General features: G+C 41.0%; 1 protein-coding gene across 1 annotated transcript in view; it reads right to left on the reverse strand.

Annotated features, from left to right (window-relative positions):
• Positions 1 to 23,351, reverse strand: part of LOC122796782 (macrophage mannose receptor 1-like) — a 2,734,532-nt gene that overhangs the window by 1,445,474 nt on the left and 1,265,707 nt on the right. The window contains 2 exon segments of the mRNA XM_044065509.1: positions 17,723 to 17,867; positions 20,196 to 20,283. Coding sequence (XP_043921444.1) covers positions 17,723 to 17,867; positions 20,196 to 20,283 — 233 coding nt within the window.

A 23,351-nucleotide genomic window follows, 5' to 3' on the forward strand; every position in this document is an offset into this window, starting at 1 on the left:
GAACAGGCAAGCAAAACCTGAGGGTAATGCTGCTCAATGCTTGACATCTTCATCTCAAATGCACTCACCCAAGGCACTCCTTGTAATGGACCACTTTGATATCTCTGCAGTGACTGGGACCTGCTTCTAGGCTCCTGAGAGCATCCCTGCACTAACAGGCTATTACTCATACCACACCTTTCAGTCATGTAACCAGGACTGGAACACCCACGGCAGAGGTGTGTCCATATTTCCCAAGGATATACACACCTCCAGGCTGGTTGCTTACCACAATGCATCAGAGGTAATACAAGTGCAACTAACTCTGGCCATAACTGCTATACAAATTGTAGATTGCTACAGATTCCACACCATACTCCACGGTTAACGGTCCTCACTTCTTGGTGTACTGGAAAGTAGGGTTCAAATAGAAACTACTGATGTGCGACTGACACTACCCCACCATTAACTGGGATACCTACTCATGTACTGACACATTAGGCCAACGCTTTCTGGGATTCATAACCTCCAATCGGCTAGATCAACCTATCCACACCACCACCAGGGCCAACAATATCCTAGACCTGGTCATTACCAACATGTGTGACTTGTGTTCCGCACCTGGGGTTATCTCCTCATTGGTCAGATCTGAACGTACACTAATCACCCTTGTTATCCACATCCCGGCACCACACCCTTTATGGAAAACACAGTACAATATTTCTACAAAGCCAACTTCAGGCTTCTTATGACAGCAGTAGTAAACGTCATGACACCCATGCAGATGGACAATACAGTTACAACCGCTGAATCATACACAACTGCACTTAATTAGCACTTACACGACTGCATGGATCATGCTATCCCAAACAGAGCCATGACAGTACCCACCAGAAAATGGATGCCACTCTGGTGGTCCACTGCCATGAACATAATGTACAACAGAAGGAGGAGACTGTTGCAAAGTAGAGTACAATCCCATGAGTGGGGGAGCTCCCTGGTCAGCCTCTGTAGGAATATGAGATCCCTTATCACATCCTCCAAAGCTAGCTACGTAAAAATTACCGTGACTCATTCCAAGGACTACCACAAAGCATTCTAGAGGTATGTCACTACTCTCAATGGCGATACCCACATCTGCTCTGACATACAGCAGTTAGGCACGAACATTTCAGAATCGACTGATATTGGCAACATCCTGGCAAATAGGTTCAGTGCTAACTTTACACCCCTCTCACACCCTAAAGGGCCCATATCTATACAGGAACAATGCAGAGTCCCTGCGATCACAACTATGCAGTTCAAACCTGCACTCTCTAAAGCCAGGAACACAGAAACCGTACAACATCCCAGGCTGCGATTTCCATGAACTTCAGAACGAATTGGCTCCCCACTTGGGCACCATATTCACTAATAGCCTTACATCAGGCATTGTGGCCCTGAATGGCACACAGCAACAGTTATCACACTCCACAAAGGTGGCGCCACAATGGACCAGGGGAACTATTGCCCTATACACCTGACTAGACTGTTCTGTAAGGCTATGGAGCACATCATCATGGATCTCATTCACAGAGACATTGGTGGCCTCCAAACATTTGATCCCACCCAGTTCGGATTTGTTAGGGCCAGACTATGCCTCCTAAACCAGGTGGAGTCCTTTGAGATAGTTACCAAGGCAGTAGATGAGGGTAAGGAAGTCCACACAGCCTACCTTGTCCTCTCAAAGGCTTTCAACAATGTTCCCCATTCTGGTATTGTCAACATACACATCCACCTGCACATCAACCCCTACATCACGAGATGTTATGCAAAGTGGCTCATGGACAGAACACATACAGTGAGTATAGCATACCCTAGTTCCTGCTGTAAATCAGTTACAATTGGCATCCCCCAGTCCTCGGTCATAGAGCCCCCTCATGTTCGGTATATGCTTCTATGAGGTACAGGCTAGCACAGAAGCACTTACCCTGAATAGGTTTGCAGACGACTGCAAACTAGGGGCCATGATTGATTCACCAGCTGATACAGACACCCTCCATAAGGGTGTCACTGGGACGGATACCTGGTGTCAATAACATGGCCTCAAGCTGCATGCCACAAGGTGCATAGACATCCCCTTTGGATTACACCAATCACCCGCGGTCTATCACATAGGTGGTAGTCCCCTACATACATTTGACATAATAAGGGATCTTAGAACCAAAGTAGATAGCATCCACTCCTACATACACTCATACAATCCATATTGCCAACGTGGTGTGGATATCCTTCTACGTGGCCACCCTAATCTCTAATGTGTTTTTAGCCAGAACAAAGGCAGCCATTGTGCCTCTCTACTCATGACTTATGAAACACATTAAAGGGTACAACACTCCATTTGGGATGTACCTTACGAGACAACAGCAACGGCTTTAAATACCACAACATAACTACACCAAGAGGATTACTGACCTCCGAAGGATGACATATGCAGCCCAACTACAGAAACCCCAACTGTACTCATTTGCATACCGCATACTCAGAGGTGATCTCTGCTGAACATACAAGGCCCATGTCCAAAACAATATTGATGGATATGCCCCACATAAGCAAAAGCCACTAAGAGCCACATGCTCTGGGATATGTACCTAAATGCAACGATGACTAGGACGTGCTGGAGGGATACATTCCTGAACTGGACACTCACCATGCTTTGGAACATGATTCCTATGTACATCAGGTAGGGACCCTCTCTAGCACTCTTCAAGAGATACCTCAATGGGTGGATGGGAGACAGCTCTTCCATTTCAATTAGCTATCATGCTGATACACTGTCTGGTGACTACAAGTCATATGTATCCTGTTATTGTGTATTGTACATGCTAATAGACATACCTGATGTTTGCATAATATAACAGTAATGCTATGTAAAATGTTAGACATATCTACCTACAATACTGTACATTTCACATTTTTGCAACAATATCCCACAATGCAAATCATAATTGCACAGCAGGACCACCTTAGACATGTTATTCTCAGTTATACGCCCATACATATGCCTACTGTTACAGTATATCAACATATACTATCCCCTGTTATGGTACGTACTTGTTGGACAAACCCTGCCACTGACAGCGGCTGGAGTGGAATTGTGGTGTTTAAAGACCTTATGTAGCATCCCTTGTGGTGTATGAGGTGTATGAGATGTTTACCTTGTGGCCCACAGCAGTACTCACAATTTCTACGAGCGTTACTATGCTCAACAATACATCACTACATAATACCTTTTCCCACTATATGCATTGCGTACACTTTCATTAATACAGAACAGGTACTACATACACTAACATACTGAGTGTTCTACATACCTTATTAGTATTCCGAGTTGACGATAATATAAGTCCTATTCCTTTTCTGTTTTAACGTTTTTCTCGTATGTACATACGTTTTGTATGTATGACAAGCCATCCTTTTATATGTAGATACCAGTAACATGTGGTATCCTGCCACCAATTGGTATTCCGGAGTAGATGATTACATGCACATCAGCTGTGCAGTTACTCCATTAGCCAATTACATGGCAACAGTGGGGTATAATCGAATACTCCACTTGGCCGTTGTCCCTTTGTCCTACCTTCGAGGAAGACATGTTGTTTGTGATGAATTGCAACAGCTATATGGAGACACACAGATATATTTTAACTTCATGGCCCCCCGTGGATTGTGTGTAACGGCTAGAGGATGTAGTTCTACATGTGAGTGTAGCTGTTATATCTGCCATCTGATACGGGATTATTGCAACCAAACCCTGTAACATCGGCATTTGTTACATTGTACAACAGCAACAATTTCACATTGGGCCATTATAGTGTGTCTCTCACAAGGTATGTTAAGATTTCTGCAGATGTCATAGAGTGAGTGGATGTTTGTGATGTTATTAGTCTCTATTGCAATTGTTTCAGGTGTGAGGGAGATGTAGGTGGGTGTACATAGCAGATGAAGGTGTGTAGGAACTGCATGTATACATATTCCATATCTGTGTGAGGGGTCCTTCCCTAATTGAAGACCTATCATTTAGTAGAATAATACTATGGTTATTGCAGGCTTATTCATTAAGCCATTGTTCATTGGTTCCTATATAGCATGCAGGTGATGCTGGTGGTTCAATCACTTCGGAAATACATCATTATGTAATGAAATATTGCTACATGAAAGCTGTCTCGTGTATTTCTGTCACATATATTTGCACACATTGGAGTTGTGTTGGTGACTGAACCTCTTTGGCTTGGGTTGCCACCTTTTCAAATTGCCATAGTGGGACATTTGCAAGACACATATCGGATTTTAGAGGCCGACACATACCCATGGTCAGTACAAAGTATAGAACTTTACATATATGCGTATGTAAATGCTTATATTCTTGTAGCGGTTTACTTGCTTATCCTGTTTCTTGCTACATGTAGGTATTTTAGATACAGATAACTATTTTATGCAACCATTACATTAAATATGGAACATGCAGAACATCTCAAGACTGTAGGACATTAGTATTTGTACTAATTTTGGTCAGGACACTACCGCACATAGAGGGACTGCCCCTCACAAGGTGGGACAGGTGGTAACCCTATCTTTAGCTCATGTCCATAGCACATATTTGTAATAGTGTATTATAGCAATAACCCATGCCTGGGTGTGGGTAATGCTAATTTACCCACTGTTGGTGTGGTTTGGTCAGGAGGGCGAAGCCCAAGTGGCCAAACAAAGACAACCGTGGGTACATCCAGCATTACCCACACCCAGAAGTGGGTTATTGCTATTATACAATGACATTATTTAAGAAAAAAATGATTATTTTTCTTAAATAATGGCATTGTATAATGCCTCCTTGCTGCCCTTCCGCAGTGGTCTGGTATTCTGTGGCAGTTCTGATGTACTGCGCATATGTATGCTTACACAGTACATCAGAGCTGTGGGAAAAAGCAATGGAGAAAGCAAGATCTCCATTGCTTTTTACAAAGTGTCTCACTATGTTAAAGGAGTTTAACATTGCAAGACAGCTTTAGAAAGGCAACGGAGATTCTCAGTTGCTTTTTTTAAAGCTGTCTCGCTATGTTAAACTCCTTTAACATAGCGAGACAGTTAGTAAAAAACAACGGAGATCTTGCTTTCTCTGTTGCTTTTGCCCACAGCTCTGATGTACTGCATAAGCATACACATGTGCAGTACATCAGAACTGCCGCAGAATATCAGACAGCTGCGGAAAAGCAAGGAGGCATTATACAATGCCATTATTTAAGAAAATATTTTTTCTTAAATAATGTCATTACAATAATACACTTCTGGGTGTGGGTAATGCTGGATTTACTCACGGTTGTCTTTGTTTGGCCACTCGGGCTTTGCCCTCGTGACCAAACCACATCAACCGTGGGTAAATCCAGCATTACCCACACCCAGGCGTGGGTTATTGCTATAATATACTCTCCATATCCTTTATTCATAACATTCAGTCATGGCGGAATGTGTGATTGCTATGGTCCATGTTGTGCACATATTTGAAGACTTCAACCGCAGTATACAGCATACCCATGGATTTAGGAACACACACACTACCAACAACCACATTACCATTCACAGACTCCCAAACCCCACAATACCGAACACTCAAACACGAGACAGTCAAACTCTCGGAACTAACACAAACACAGAACACACACACACACACACACACACACACACACACACACACACACACACACACAGATACACTGCTACCCATCACATCCAAACAACCATCCTACACTACGTATGGCCAGGTGGCCATGCCCCCATACACACCCCATGTGGGTGGCTGCACCCCCCACACCACACCTACTGTAATAATCTACCTCCGAGATAGCACGAACAGACACACAAAGCAAACATACACACACACATTACAGTCCCACGGAAACACACACCGCACTCAGAACACGCTTACACAAACTACAGCAATCAGAAACACACTTAAACACAGTACCTTCCTGAACCGCAGCACCACAAGCACTAACTAAATGTCCCTTAACATCATGATAATAGTACTCATGGTTCTAGTGTTCCGGTACTGTGGTCTTTCGGTCTTTAAGCCTTGTGATTACGTGTGTCTGTATGTAAAGCATTCGGTATTTGGCAGTATCCTATTTATATGTACCTCCATCGTTCTGTACATGTTGTTAACCTATCTATATATTTGCATATATATGTATATCCGTATATATTGACATATATCTCTCTATCACCCTTTCTCTCTATATATTTTATATATATATATATATATATATATATATATATATATATATATATATATATATATATATATATATGTATAGAGAGAGAGAAAGAGAGAGAGATAGAGAGAAAACACACCTTTCGTTGGGTACATGGTGGTGTATACTATTTCCTGAGCTCCGCCCTTTTGTGTTTTAACCTGTCACAATACACACCTGCCGTTGGTACATCTCAGGTAGCTTAGTGGTAGGCGATTGTGTACATGGTTGCATGTTCTACTCCTGGCAGTGGTCGTTTTACCTCTCAGAGCAGGCACTATTAGTACAAGGGTGAATAATGCAAATTTCAGTGGTTCTGGCCAGCTTTGCCTGTGATCTGCATGAAATTCAGCAAAGCTTAGACCTGTTTTGCGCATATCCGTGTAGCCATGTTTAAACGGCGCTTACCGGTACTTGCCGGCGCAAAAACCCACTGACGTGCTTAAACGTGCTCTAATGACCTGCATCCAACATCCATTATTTGGTACATCGGAATTACGTAACAGCCCTTGCAGGTCGTGGAACCGGGAACATGCACGAGACAATCAGTGTCTTTACCACAGAGGCATCTGGGATATGTACAAGTGTTATGGTGTTTAGTATGAGGACTGTACTACGGCTGTTCCTCCATACTGCAAACAAATGTGTAACTCAGTTAGTTTGCATATGGATGATACCTATTAATGGTATGTCCAAGTGATGCTTAGTGGATGTGCTCCAGCTATGGGAATCCATGTCACAGTGAGCCACACACTGTAATGTGCTACACCTTGCCACAACCATAACTGGAGAATGCTGGGGTGACAGATACCTGTCATGGGTACTCCCCATGCTTTGGAACTACATCCCTGATTACATTATATGGAGCCCCTCATTAACACACCATGGAATCCTTGGAGAGTGGGTGGGGAACAGTGGTTACACCCCAGGGATCCCGCAATTGGCTCTGCTCCATAGAGGGACAGTTAGTTAATCAATGGGCTGGCGAAGCAGACACATTTTGGCTAGGCTTGTGAATGACCTCTGACAATTAGGCATGTACCTACCGATGTACCTAGGAACCTATACATACAGTATCAACACATGCTGTTAGCTTAATTTACTGTTCAGGTGTTGACTTACCTTGTACCAATAGCTGTTGTGTGTGCAATAGTTGAGGGCTGCCTATGTAGGATGCACACAGTAGACCACCTATACATGACAATTTACAGGTGGTTGCGTGTGTGTGTGTGCCATCCATTTTACTGTGTGTGCAGGTGGAGAATTGTGTCAGTCTATAGGGGCCTACACTGTCAGTGTATGTGCTATACGTTTCCTCTTTGCTAAGGCATGGGCATATTGGGCATGGCTCCGTCTGCCTACTGGGGTTGGCACAGGGTGTTCATGGTCTGAATCCCTCTGAGCCTGTGATGCCCTTGGCAATTGCGGTGGGCTGTGAGAGCCTTCACCATTATGTCCCTGCTGCAGCTGTTTCCGCAGGATGATATCATGTAGCATGGCACATACTATGAAGATGTGGGCACACGTGCCTGGAGAGTACAGCAAGGCTCCACCAGATATGTCTAAGCAATGGAATCGTGATTTCAGCATCCAAAACACATGCTCTATGATGATTCTGGTTTGTGCGTGTGCCTCATTATGGCGTTCTTGCATGGTTGTGTGTGCATTTTTGATGGGAGTCATCATCCACGGCTCCAGTGCATAGCCAGCATCCCCCACAAGGTGGCCATATGGGATGTCCCCCCTGACAAATACCTGGTACAGCTGTGAGGCATGCCAGATGTGGGAGTCATGGTAGCTTCCAGGGTTGTCAGCACACATCCATGATAATGCCCTGGGCATTGCACATGACCTGGCAGTTGATGGAGCGGTATCCCTTGCGGTTTATGTAGCGCCTACCATGATCACCGGGTGGTGACTTGATATGTATGTGCATGCAGTCTATTGCACCCAGTACCTGCGGGCAATCTGCCACATGGTGGAAGAGGCGCATATTGCTGGCCAACTCCTCCTGAATTCAGGGAAGTATATATGCTCATTGGCATGTGGTAACATGGCATCCAGGAACTGGTGGAGTACCCTGGATGCTGATGCCTGTGAGAACTCCATGATATCTCCAGTTGGCCTTTGAAAGGTACCCCTGGCTAGTATTTTCAAGCTTACACATACCTTCGTGTGCACTGGGATGGGTTCCCCTCTGTTGTTTCTGCCTCTGAGGCATGGCCAGAACAGCTCAACGATTTGCTGCATGATGTCCCTGTCCACCCTGCAATGCTGTACTATCTCCAGATCATCTAGCCCCTGGTAGGTTACCCTTGGTATGAACACTCTTCTCCTCCTCCGGGGCCTGAGGTGGTTGTCAGCATCATCCTCCACACCACAGCTATGGCAGCTCCCAACAAGTACATTGTAAAAGTTCCTCGTCTGTTTACACCAATGGTGCAGTGTTTGGGAATACACGAGTGTGTGTGAGGTGCTTTCACATTTTATACTATTGTGCTTTGGAAGCTGATGATGTCATATGGTGTGTATGTACAATCAGAGCTGCAGGGTATCTTACTTATTTGTTTTACCGCAGGTACTGATATTGTGGTGTCTTTGGAGTTGAATTACATTTAGCTGCAGTGGATCACCTCTTGCCCTTGCCTTCACTTTTCATAACTATTCCCCTCCCATTGTCAGGCATGCATCCAGCAGCCTGCTTTCTTGTTTTGTACTATACCAACCCAGGATTGTGTTGTGAAATGTGTTCTATAGCCGATCTACTGCAGGTTTGCTTTGCTCTGCGGTGACAGTTCTCTTTTCTTTGCAATCTGGCACCTCCCCTATCCTGTTCTGCAGGTTGCTACTAGCAGCCTTGCTAGCTACCGTCAATGGCCCACTGTGAGTTAATAGGTGTTAATTACTGAGTTGTACTCCAATTACCCTACTGCGGCATTTCCTTATTGTCTTCCCATAACCTTCCTGTTTCAGCTGTGGTGCACACCGCTCGCAGCTGTTTACCAGGTTTCGAGCACATTGTCATCCATGTACACATGCGCTTTCGGTCACCTTGTGTGCTTTTAGCTAAGCAAAGCTATGGCTACATCCACACCCCTATCCTGCAGCTTTGCTTAGCAACGGACAACCCAGATTAACAATACTCCAATGTGCTTACAGCTACGGTGCACACCCCTCTGCTGATGTCAGGTATACCTCCAGGCCACTTCTCGGTGTTGTACCGCTGCACAGTGTGGTACATCCTTAGGCCAGCGGGACGTTTGCTATTCAGTATTACTTGCCTCATTTGCATGGCATTGACTACTAATTCATAGTTACCATGCTGAACACTGTCACAGACCATTAGCAACCCTTGCACCTTGGTTGTGGTGTAGCATGCATACCATTCACTATTATGGCGAAATCATGATTTGTTTTACATCGCAATTTTATGACATCTGTATATATTTTCCTTGTGTTCCCATTTGTGCACACATGCCCTGTGGTTGTACTTTGCGTTAGTGTGGCCATGATATTAAATGTTATTTTTTATGTGTTGTGTGTGTTTTTTATGTCATTGGCTGTATATTTCACCATTGGCATATGTTAACTTTGTAATACATAAGTTTGGTCTGCTTTCAGGGCTCCAATGTTCTGTTTGGAAAAATGTAAACTTTTTTTTGGTTTACATTTCTGTATGCTTACGCTTCGCCTGCACCACTTCATGAATCGCTATGCACTACTGCACATGGGGTGATTAGCATACATGAGCCGAGAGCTGCGCAGATCTGGCGTACACTGGTAGTGCTTGTGGAATTGGATTGTACCTGAATCGCTCGGTGGCTATATTTGGCGTTAGACCACCTACGCTATGCCTGCTCATGGTGCAAGCTTCATGAATCCCGGGGCATGTCTGCTGCTCTTCTGCATGTGGAATTGATCATATCAGTTGCACAGTGTTACACCTGCTCATATGTCCTGCTATGGTGACCAACAGCATTCACATCACAGAACAGGTCAACCCACAATGCTGCCCACTCTTCCTGTTTTGCCTCCCCTTGGACAACAGGAGTTGATGGTGTTGGCATAGGGCTTCCAGGATGATGTCATTTTCAGAACCCATAAAAGGACCCCATTGTCATGGATACATCTTTTCCTGAAGGACAACAAAATGGGAACATATGTCAGTATCACAAATGTGGGAGCACACTAGGTAGAGATACACCAATGATGGATGGATGGCAGTATTTACTGCTTGATTACACATCTCATATTCCACAATGTGCAAACATACTAAGGGTGTAAATGAAACTAGGATTAGCAGCAATAGTCAGCTCTTCCTGTTTTTGCCATGACAGATATTGCTGTATGATCACACACCCAACACAGGAGTCTATTATAGTGTGGCCCCTAAGGGTAGTCCCCCTTATAATATATAAAACAAAGTGCCAAACAAATAGCAGTGTGCTATTACAACTGCTATAAAGGCACATTCCCAGTAGACCAGTCTACCACATTAACAAAAAAAATTCCACCCTTAATGTACTGTAGTTCCTCTGTAAACATAACAAATCTGGAGATCAATCGCATGTCATCATTACAGTTCTAAGAAAGGCTTAATGCTGTAAACCTCATTCCCCCTAAATATATTCACACATATCCATCATGTTGTAAACAAAATGGTTACATACCTGATGGATCAATGATTCTCTGTTGTTAGGTACAGATATTTACCACTTGTGCCAACGAATTCACCCTGTAAAGTAGCTCTCATACCAATATGGTTCCCCTAGCTAGCTGTTTACATTTTTAACGTGGTTCTCATTACAAAGTGAATGAGCCTTAACCAATCTGTGCTTCTGAAATTCTAATTGCAGCCAACACAGCTGATTTGCAGTATAATTAGCCAATCACATACAACCACTGAACAAGATGTAAGGCCTGAATGTAGATTATAACTTCTTTCCCATATGTTGTGCTGGAAATTACTGGGGTAAAGATACTACATAATTTCAGAGAGTACATCTGTGGCATCTACTTTTTACATACAGCTGAAGCTGATGCTGTAGGCAATAGGCATAAGCAGAGATGGTGAACACTTTGGAGGACAGCAAGCTGTAAGAGTAAGTGTGGGACCTGTGGAAACTTTGTTGTAAAGGCAGAGCCAAATTGAGGGTACCCATTTCACTGGAAAATCAGACATGTGTTTAAGGTAAGTATGTTAGCCAACATTATTAGTACCACAATCAAAGGCAAAATGGTTGGTGTGTCCTAGATAAAGGTAAGGGAGTAGATTGACCATTATGTCATGCAGTTGGATGACTGCCAAGTCATGTGGGCTGCAGTTTTATATTACTAGGCCACAATTTCAGTACACACTTCAAAATCCTGTGGGAATTCGGGCTAATGCATGACCTGACATTCTCTGCACTTTCTAGTGTTGTACTAGGAGTAGTTAAGAGTGGTCCTAACTGTATGCCTTTGTGTTTTATTACTTAGATACAGACATTCTATTTGTACTGTTTTGGGTGGATAAATAGGTGATAAGGCAGACATACATATCACAACTTATAATGTTGATGTCTGCATACATGTATTTTCAGTGGCAGAAGCATCTGTATTTGAACCCAGGACTACGTATACAAAAAAGTATTACTTAGCATGCATTTTACAGACTGAGCTACAGTGTCACTAATATAGTAGGTGTAGTTTTACATGTTGCAGATATCATTCCACAGTTATCTGCTGTTATAGACTGCACTTACATGTTTTATTATGTTTGTCGTTTTAGAGTGCAGTATTTCTCTAATAGAGTCCCAGTTAAAATTCTATTTTTACATTAATGTTCATTACAGCCGAGTGACGCCTCCAGGTGCATCTGAAGTTACCGCCTACTGCTCCTCTAGGCGTCAAATATTGCTTGTTCATATTTGCATTAATAATTCCAAAACCATGCCCTATACGAGGTATCAGAATATTTTATCTTGAAGCATACATGATGGCAAACACAATTGTATTGATATTTGACCTATGTCAATGAGTATTTGTTAGAATTGTAAGGTGATAACTTTATTTTTTAAAGACTCAAGCCACGCCCACTAGGAGTTAAAGGTGCACAATCAAAAGAGCTGTACTGGAGGGAATGAGTTAACAAGTGAATTTTTACATGTTATACATATAATTGCAGGGTTACCTGCTATTAGATACCTCACTTATGTTCATTCTTATGTGTATGGTTTTTATAGTGATGTATTTCCCTAGTAGAGTACCAATTACAGTATTATTTTTATATATTTCCTTTAATGGTTTGCTGTGCAGCATGATACCCAGCATCACTTAAACACACTTAATGATGACAGCTTGTGCATTACTATGTTTTCATTAAAATGTCTGTGTTAATTAGTAACTGTTTGGCTTGGAGGGTTGAGCCACTGTTCCTCAAGTGCGATGGTCCAGGATTAGGAATAGGGTGTAGGTGTACTTTTTGAACATGATTAATATTTGTTTAAAAGCATATATCAATGTAGCACTATTTAGCATAGCTAAGCAATGCAACTCCCTACACTGCATCAAGCAAAAATATTTAAATAAAAGAAAAATGGGGAGCTAGGACAGAGGTGAAATGGGGTGTAAACAGGGGGAAAACAAAGTGAAAGGCAGGTAGGTATGTGCAGGACATATGTAGGAAAGTAGCATACCTATCTATTTCTTGAACAGCAACAACTGTGCACTTTCACATATATTTTTGCTGAATTAAGACTGTCACCCACAGATAGGAGAGACAACAACATACATGCATTTTCACATCAATTGGACCAAATTATGTGTGTCCAGTAGAGCCATGCAAAATGGAGAGCTATGTATGTGATTATATTTTTTGTGGGACAGGTGTCCATTTTTTTTGTTTAAGGTAAAAGTGGAATGTTGGGGAAGGGACATAGGTATGTGTTGGGAAGGAAAGTTGAGAAGGTGAGGAAGCTTTGGCAGACAGACAAGATAGACAAGACAGCAGACATGGTTGGTGTGTGACATAAGAGGGGGTGAATACCTTGGATGGGGTGGATGTGGAATCCCAGTCCCATGAACAATTACATGATAACAGTGAGATTCAAGTCCTCACCCATGGGACTGTCAGCACTGCTCCTTCACTGTGGTGGCAGTGATGGAGACTGGCACCTGGAGCAAGACTGCCCCACCAAGATGGACAGCATGCTCTCCAACTGGCACAGGTCTGCATCGATGACTCTTCAACATACCCCACGCACTATACTTGGCAGTTATTGATGGGTGAAAGAATCGTCTCCTCCACCTCCGGTCCCAGAGGGGGGCCCAGCCCCAGCCTGTGGAGTGGAACTACCTAACAGCACAGGCAGTGCAGGGGCAGCAGAGAAGGTACCACCAGGCTGCAGCCCAGATGTGCTGGACCAAAGTGCCATGGCCGGGGGAGCGAAGGTAAGTGGATTGCCTGGAACCAGCATACCTTGTTGTGCTGCAGTAAATTAAATATAAACATAAGGTAAGATAAGTAATAACCAAACAAATGTCTGTATTAACATAATGTAGATGCTATTGATTAATCAAAATACATATTAAGATATATTATAACGAACACAACAATAAATAACATAAAGGTCAGTATGTTAACAGCAAACCAATATGAAATAATTCAAAAGGCCAACATAACAGTTAGTTAAAATAATATATTAATATCAAACCATAATAATAAATAACATTAATAAATTAAAGAAGATAAGGGGTGGAAAGAGAGCAAAACATAATTAGTTACCTTACAGGAAATCTTACTACACAGACTACTACTACATACTTCTACAGGTGTGCAGTATCAGTTGTGATTAGATTGACTACAATTCTTGTATAGATGATGTTGCACATACATACCTCATAACCCTTTAGTATGTCACAGTATGGCCCAAACACTAAGAAATGCAGGTACACAACTACAGGGAACTGTTTTACATAATGTGTTCATACACTATTAACAAGGTGTTCTGTAAATGGATTTGCCAATAAATTGGATTCCAAGTAGTCTCATTTATCGGCTAATCTAGGGGCAGTCATATGGGGCACTAGTCATTACATTCTGCAAAAGCATGACAGTTGAGAGGTATGCTCATGTACACTAAGTTAACTAGACAGCTGGTTATTTGTGAGCTGGCTGCTTTGGGATTAGAACACACAAGCAGTGACTGCAGGAATTATGTGCACTTTATTTCAATATAATGAATTCTCGAAACACTAGCACCTTTAAGATATTTCTTGCAACTTTTTGTGTGAAATCCTACATTTACACACATGCATAGCTATGTGTGCTATCACATTGGAAACCAAATGCAGTGAACACATGCATGATGAGCACTTTAGCTGTCTAATAATTGATGTCACATGAAATCTGCCAGTAACACACATGTATGACTATCATATAACCTATACATTCACTGAATGCTATCTACAACATATTTCAGGAAAATTATTAGAATTCAAACTTGAACCTTAATCTGGGTATTGCACTACATTTATGTTTGACATTTTCTGGTGCACTATTTATTAGTTAATATGTAATGGTTGACTGGTGTCTGAGTGGAACACACATGAAGTGAATATTGGAATAAAAGCAACTTATTTGAAAGATTACTTATCAAAGGACAAGCCTGTAATTTTTTTTGATAAAATGTTCCTTTTAATCTGGCATTTATTTAGACACATGGATAGCAATCCAGGACTTCAATTACCTTACCCATATACCATGCTCATTGCCTGGGTGGAATACAGAGCAGTCTTTCAGACAACATGACCAGAACCAAGGCTTGAATCTTACTCTGAGTAATGAACTACATTTCTTTCAGACATTTTTTGCTGCAGTCTTTATTGCTGTACATTTAGTGTCAGATTAGAATACACATACAATGAATACAGGAACGGTGAACACTTTGTATTCGAAAACATTACATAAGAAAGCACCATCACACTTTAGAATTATTGATTATTGTTGTTTCAAATCTGGCAAGTAGACCATGGATATCTATGTAAGACATCTAATAAATAACCTGTATACCCTGTCCATTAACTGAGTGCAACCTGCAGCATATTGCAGGCAATGAGCAGACCAGAATAGTGACTCTTAATATTGGTAGACTGCAACATCAGCTGATATTTTACTACACAGTAGTGCATGTTTACCTGATGTAACCTGCTTTAGCATTACAGTTAAGCCATGACACATTACTAAACATGTTACATGTTGCAGGTCTGTCATACCTGACTGTTAGGACTACAAACTCTGTAACTAATTTATTATCATATTATGTTATGCATTAAGTTATTACTTTGCAGTTTCCCTACTTACTACACTCTCATCTAATCCTGGCCAGGCGCCCTGCATGTGACTGAACATTGCGGGCCCTCTCTCTGCAGCTGTTGAAAGATAAGCAATCCATTATGTATACCAGTTTGGCAAAAATTGAGCTTGTATATTTCCAAAGTGCTGAATAACATACTTACATATCTGCGGGCTCTGCCCAGCCTGAGCTTCTTGGACCCAGGTGTCCAAGGTTTCCCTCTTCCTATGCTTCTGGTTGTCATAGTGGTGACAACACTGCTCACCAGTGCGGGGATACCAGTAGCACTGGTAAGTTCCCTAGCCAAATGATCCCATGCCTCAGGCTTATACTCTGAGCCCTGGTAATTGTCCTGCAGCAACTGAGGTTCATAATGCTTCACCAGAAGTCCAACAAACACTTTGGACTCCTGCACACCCCACCTCTGCACCCGAATGTGTGCTCCCTCACCAACATCACCAGGCATATCAACAGCCAAGTGAGAACTCCAATGAATGGTGTGAAATTCCCACCTATTGGTCTTTATATTAGCTGTATTCCTACCCTTACTCATTATACTGCAACTTTCAAAAAAGCAGCATATCACTTAGCATCACACAAACTCACACAGACTAGTTAAATAAAGCCTAGCATTGTGAAAACTGAGTAGACCGTTGACCATGTATAAGTGGAGCTTAGCACCATGCAGCTTTGCTAAATTTCAGAATTTTTTTTATTTTAAATTACAGTGATGTTTCAGTCAACTGACTCATTTTCAAAATAATACACGTAAAACATATGAGTTCTCAGGACTTGAACACAAGATCTACTACACTGTAGCTCATGACTCAACCTATATGGCCACTTGGGTAGAGCAGGGAAGCAGTATATCTTCACATATACTACTATGATACCTGCTACAGTTGAGCGGCAAGGCTGCCCAGGTTTGCACATTGCTAAGTATTGCAGAAGGATGAAAATTAAATGCATCCAGTTTCAATTTTTAGATGTCTGATGGCATTGCTAAGCACCACGCTGCTCCACACAAATAGGGAGAAACATAAAAAAACACGGATAAAAAATAAAATAATTCAGTTGATCACATCCAGTTCCTATTTTTAGAGATATGGCAGATGTCATGTGCATAACTATAAGTGCAGCTCTGTATCACTAAGCACCATGCTGCACTGCACAACCATACACATAATTAAAAAAAAAAAAAAAAATTGCTGCCCTGTGTTTACCACCTATCCAGATGTTTTCTGGACAGTCCACAACTACCATACTGCTTCTACACTGCTGCTTGCATGGATTCAATACCTATGTAACTCTGATCTCCCTCGGCAGTGCATGTATGGTGCACTGTCAGGGAGGAGCTTACATGGATTTTATTGAATCCTGGGGAGGGGCTTACATATATTAAGTCAGCAACTGCTTTGACTTAGAGTATTCATTTTCTCCAAGGTATGGACATTTCAAAGTTAGTATATAATAAGTAGTAGGGATGTGGCAGTTGCAGTCCCCCACATTGAGGGGGGTGCTGGGGTTCTTGCCCCTTCAAAAACAACTTTAAAAGAGAAGTGCAAGTTTCTGCCTTTGTGTTCCCCTGTGATTTCATTGTTTATTTTTTCATAATTTTGTGACTCACAATTACAAGTCTTGGAATTACAATAGGGATCCCTACTAAAGATGTCATGTATGGCCTTTCTCTGTTGCATAATACCTTTTGTGAATTCCATTAAGGCTTTTGTGTGCTATTCTATAGAGACTAAGGCCTACACTGTGATGTACAGTCTTTATGAATTGCACCCACTGATGATTAAAATGCATGCAACGTGCATTAAAGTGAACTCAGTAGTTACAAGGTAAAGATCATGAAGCAGAAAGCTGTTACCTTTCTGACTTGGAAAAGATTTCAGGGCAGTCTAGATGTTTATAACAACCCTTGCCATCCAGAATGATATGTGTTTCAGGGTTTCCTGCATCCCATCTGCAATTATTCTAGAATTTCCATATGGTGCATGTGACTGATGTACCGGTTATATATTTGTACAGAGAAATACATTTTAAGGCAAACATGATGAGTAATGTACCTTTTCAGTTTCATTATGGGTAGTATACATAATCATTCAGATCGAATACCTTTTCGAATTTGACAGATCCAGTCATTGTATAATTCACAGTTTCTGTCTCTCCAAAATTGACTAAGCAGTGATGTGGTTTCCACACAAAGCTCAACTCCTTTCACATTATCTGGCTCTCCAAAGCTCCATTTAATAAAGTCCACCTGCAACAAAAATTAAACAAGCACCAGAATATGGAGGTTAGTCAATCATCACCACAACATTAGTTTTCAGAAGCTCTCCATTACGGAAAAATCTACATTTAATTCATTGTGTTTTATTTACCATGCTATCATTTGTTTCTCAGCATAACATTAGCTTACAATATTTCTGTTCAGAAATTGAGTTAAAATTCTTAGTAATACTTTTCAAATTCCCGCATTATGTCCAGTAAAAAAAATGTACACATGTTTTGGTGCATTGTGGTGCTTAGACTGGATGCATGTTGCATTTGATAAAATATATAGTTTAAGGTGCACTTTTTGTTAGTCATGTGTAAAGCAAGATACACAAATTCCAGTTGAGATGACAGTAGGGATGCTGTGGTAAAATAAATACTTATGCAGAAGTCTTGTAAAGAAACAGTTTAAAAGGAAGCCCTCTTCCACTTTGTAAACTCTGCGACAGAAACAACAAGGTGCATCATGCAAAGGAGTCAAACAATAAGTTTTGCACTTTTCTTTATTGCAATGATTTTTACCAGGTTTGAGTGCTTTGATTATATATTGAAAAGTCTGTTGTGCCTGAATAAATACTGCAGAGATTTCAAGTATAAGTTGTAAGAATCATGCAACTGGTAAGGACACCTTGTAAATGATCATTAAGAAAAAAACATTGTGCCTGCTAATTTCTGGGAAAGTGCTAACATGGCACAGTGCAGTCTGTGTCCTATTCACCACCATTTCCTACTTAATGAATTGCATGGGCAAGAAACAAAGGCATGAGATTTAACAACAGTAAGTGAATGTCGATTCACTGTGGATCAAATAACCACATGTACCCATACACACTGAGTAATTGCATCCTCCAATCTGCCAGTATGGTTAAGGATGTAGGTATCCTGGTGGACTCTTATCTTGGCATTTGATAAGGATATCAAATAGATAATTATAAAATGCTACAAACTTATCAAAAACATCTTTTGGTGGCTTTTTCTTACAGTAGATAAACATAGATGTCTTGATTAGTCTTTGTCCATACAGCATTTACCCAGTAATGGAGTATTGTGGCTCTTTGAGGCACTGAAATCCCCTCACTTGAATTAACTAAAGCACATTCAGAAAACCATCACAAACCAGGTAGGGGGTCTTGTCATTTATCCTGCTGTGAGAGACTCAAACATCTTTCCTTCTTTTTGATAGATTACAGATTATTCAGAGTTAACATAATTTTACTTCATAAATGCCTATATGATGACACTCAGGCAGCAGCATTGGGTACTGAGTTTGTAATTCACAGTATCGACGCAAGGAACAACTTTATAGTTAGTTTAAATACTGTCAGCTCAACACTGAAAAACACATTTCTACACCATAGATCAGGGAGGTTATAGAGTTCCCTAGCTGTAAATACAATTTACACATTGCTAATTTTGGTATATTTATGGGGGATTTACACCAATGGTTTAATAATATCACATTTGCATCAGGATCCACAATAAGGCAAACTCTTAAATGGTCTGTATAGGCCCTGAGTTTGTATATAGTATCACTGAATCATTAAATGAATTTGCATTTATATTAACTTCATAGCATTATACCCAGCACAACAGAACACTACTACATTAAAACATGTTAAAAATATTGTCCTACCTGTGCTGTCACTTCATTTGTAGCTTATGTGATTCTACTGCATCATAGCCTATCATTATTCTGCTTAGTACAGGTAACATAAAATGCCATTATTATTATTATTATTATTATTATTATTATTATTATTATTATTATTATTATTATTATTATTATTATTATTATTATTATTTAGCAAATTTCTAGTTTTCTGTGATTCTTTGTTTTGTTTTCATCTCTTTTTGCTTACTACTGTTCTGTGCTTTTTATTGTTACAAAGGTTAATCATTTTGATTTTGGATATTGTTTTTCTTTGGAAAAAAACAGTAATCAAATATTTTGGAAAAATGCTTTCATTATGCCATTGTTACACTCATACATCTAGAATTATCTCTCAAATCACTGCTTTTCTAAAATAACAGTTTTAGTTCTGTTTATTAATTACTGTTCTGCACAGCTTTCAGCAATCATGCCAGGTAAGTATAAAATGCATTTTTTTTACTAATGCCCAAAAATCAGCTCAGATTTCAATGACTGGTGCAAAGGATGAAATCAATTACTAAACATTCTCTCCTGTAAGGAAGTACAGTGCCTTTATTCAATTACAAAAACTATTTGTTCACTTCAGCTATCCAAACACCTAAACATGACAAACTAGTCACATTAGAATAGTGCTAACTTACTTAGATATGTACGATAACTTACAGGTGAATTGTCACTCCATGTAAAACCTTGTGATGGGTTTAATAAATTGAGACCAATCCAGTATGCATGAGAATGATAGCAAGAATATCTGCAAGGCAAAAATATGGTCTTTATACATCTTACATTAAAGTTCTTCTTATGGGTACGTCTAACTTGTATTCTAATGCATGAAATAAAAGAACCATACAGATTTGTAACAGAAAGCTTAATACATCCACTGGTGGGAAGCCTTTACTAATGCTGAACATTAACTGCACAAGGGAAAGCACGCAATATGGAATTCTAAGAGATTACTATGCTATATCACAAGCTAAAATTAACAAAATGTAAGGCATGCATGTAGAATACACAGTACAAATTTCAGTAACTGATTTAGTGTTGCTTATACCCACAACTAATACAGCTGATTATTTCTTAATTAATTTTAGTGAAAACATTTGTTTAATAATAATATAAAAATTGTTCATAATACTTTTGAGAGACAAAATGCATACAGGCATTTTAAATATGCAAATTCCACTGCTGAGAAAACTTAACTGAATAACTTTTATTTTGCAATTGCATGCTAATACAGGCTCTTTCCTCCTTTGCCCAGTTGCTCCCTAAACTTTAGCCTTCCCCTCATACCCTAGATATATTTTCCTCACTCCACTGCTTCCTCAGTCATTTTCCAGTTTACATGACCCACTTCATGCTTTGTACCAACATGGTGCCTTCTATGTCTTGCTTCTTTCATGCCTTAGCTGCTTCCCTGTGTTATCCACCTCACTATAAACTTCCAGCCAAATCTCTACTGCTTTAATTAAACCCCATTCTCCCCCCACCTGGTGTAATCACACCCATCAGTTACACCTCCTATGCACCACCACTTAATTTCTTCTAGCACAAACCAGTTAGCTTCTGTAGCCTTAAACTCACCCACACCACTACTGCATGTATAAACCATATATGTTCTCCATGTGACATCAGCAGCTGATCATCACCAACCACCATTTACTTTTTGATGCCTTTGGTATGTTGGGCATCATAGGTACCAGTCTTTTTTCTGATCAACATCCAGACCTATTGTCTTTAAAACCCAGAAGGTCTTTCAAATTTTAATCTGCACGTTGGCTGTCCACACTCTGGCTCCTCAAAGCACTACCAGTTCCCTTGGTTCTCAGGTTCATGCCCCATCCCCATGATTTTTCCTTCAGCTTCTATCTATCCTCCAGTCTACTTCCAGTGTCTGCCATGGCCAACTTTCCCTATATATCTTTTTTCTCAATAGTTTTTATTGAAAATTTTTACAACAATTTATTTTATTTATTTTACATTTGTTGCCCAGGAGAGTCCGACTGGATTTATGGCCATTTTCAGCAGAAGCCTGGGGAGAAAAGCTCCAAGGTACAAGCAATAAGATTACATGGTTCATGGTAATCACAGTTTAAAGATTATTTATATAATCAAGTTATACAAGTTCACAAAGTAAATATTTCACAAGGTAAAAGACCTACCCCTGGATTTATGAAGCCCTTAATAGCATGCAGGATTAGTCTAAGAGCTATTTTCGGCAATATGGCCGACGTGTGATCCAGGAACAAGCTCCTAGGACGTGCACATGAGCTCTTAGACTAATCCTGCACATATCGAGCTCCTGTATGCAAATTACCCTTATTTGCAGGTGACGACCATGCAAATGAGGGTAATTTGTGATCCAGGAAGCCAGCAGCTGTCAGTGCAGGACGAGTGCAGTCTGCAGAAATGTACTCTGTTAGTAACCGAGTACATTTCTGCAAACTACAAAAAGGAGCTATGACAGCTCCAAATAAAGGCTGCATATTATTGAGGAAGCATGCCAATGGCCAAGTAGAAGACCATTGGCATTACAAAATGTTTAAAAAATAAAAAAAACAACTTTTATTTTTTTTCGCCGATCTCGCCTGTTTAAGCATAGGGCAGCGGCATGCAAACGGGATTGGGGGAAAATAATAAAATAAACCTAAAATAAGCATTCTAACTAAAAGCAGTATTCTGCCATGCAAGCCAATGGCAGGCAGAAGACAACCTGGCCATTGAGTAATGGTTGCTAACGGGGAAGTCTCAGTGTGGGACATGCAACTATGCATTAGCAGGCAATCCTATGAAAATGAGGGGAAGGATAGAGAATCCCAGATTCCCTGTCAATGCAAGCCTGCACCAAAGAGTGTAGGACTAGGAAGACCATGAGTGTAAGGCCTAGACATAGCTGACATCAGAAGGTGGTGTGTCAGGCATGCTGTAAGCTAATTGGAGCATTGTGGCTATTGTTTGCCCTTAACTAAAGCTAAGCTAAGGCAGGGTGTGTGTCTAGGGCTATCCTATCTTACACCAAGAAAATCATGGTGTACACAGATAGAACAAGCCAAAATCCTGTATAACCTGCTTACAGGGCATACGTGGTTTTTGCACAGCATGCACCAGGTGTAAAAAAAAAAAAAAAAAAACAGGAAATAGCAGCTCTGTTCACATCTGAGCACTGTGTTTGCTTGGTGCACCCCCAGGCTCAAACAGGAAGGCAATAGGAAGGGAAACCAGCAGTATGAAGGTAATCAAGGAGAACTAGCTTAGCTGGCAAGTAAAATGTATCAGAATCAGCCAATTACACAGACAGCAGACCAGGCCAGCCCAGAACACTACTATAAACTAAGCAAACCCCTTCTGCTCTGGTTTTTCCACACTCTGCACCACTGGTGTGTACAAGTGAGGAAATTTTAACAAGAAAACCTACAAAATGAGAAGGGCTGCAGCAGACAACACAGAACAACATGTGCAAGAGGCTGACGATGGTGAGGATGTGAATGCTGCCAAACAACCCACAGTGAGGAGACGGAGAAGAGTGTACAGACACAGGGTAACCTATCAGGGGCTGCATGAGCTGGAGATAATGGAGTGCTATAGGGTGGACAGAGACCTCCTACAGTAAATTGTTGAGCTGTGCCGGCCACACCTGACACCAAACTGGCCGAGGGGAACCCATCCTGGTGGATACCAAAGTATGTGTAGGCCTAGGTATACTAGCCACAGGTACCTCCCAAAGCACAACTGGGGATATCATGGGGATCTCACAGGCATCAGCATCCAGAGTATTCCATCAGTTCCTGGATGCCATGTCAGCACATGTCAGTGAGCATGTAT

The sequence above is a fragment of the Protopterus annectens genome, chromosome 3.part0 (genome assembly GCF_019279795.1).
Source record: "Protopterus annectens isolate FY-2018-M chromosome 3.part0, PAN1.0, whole genome shotgun sequence".
NCBI classification, from domain to species: domain Eukaryota; kingdom Metazoa; phylum Chordata; order Ceratodontiformes; family Protopteridae; genus Protopterus; species Protopterus annectens.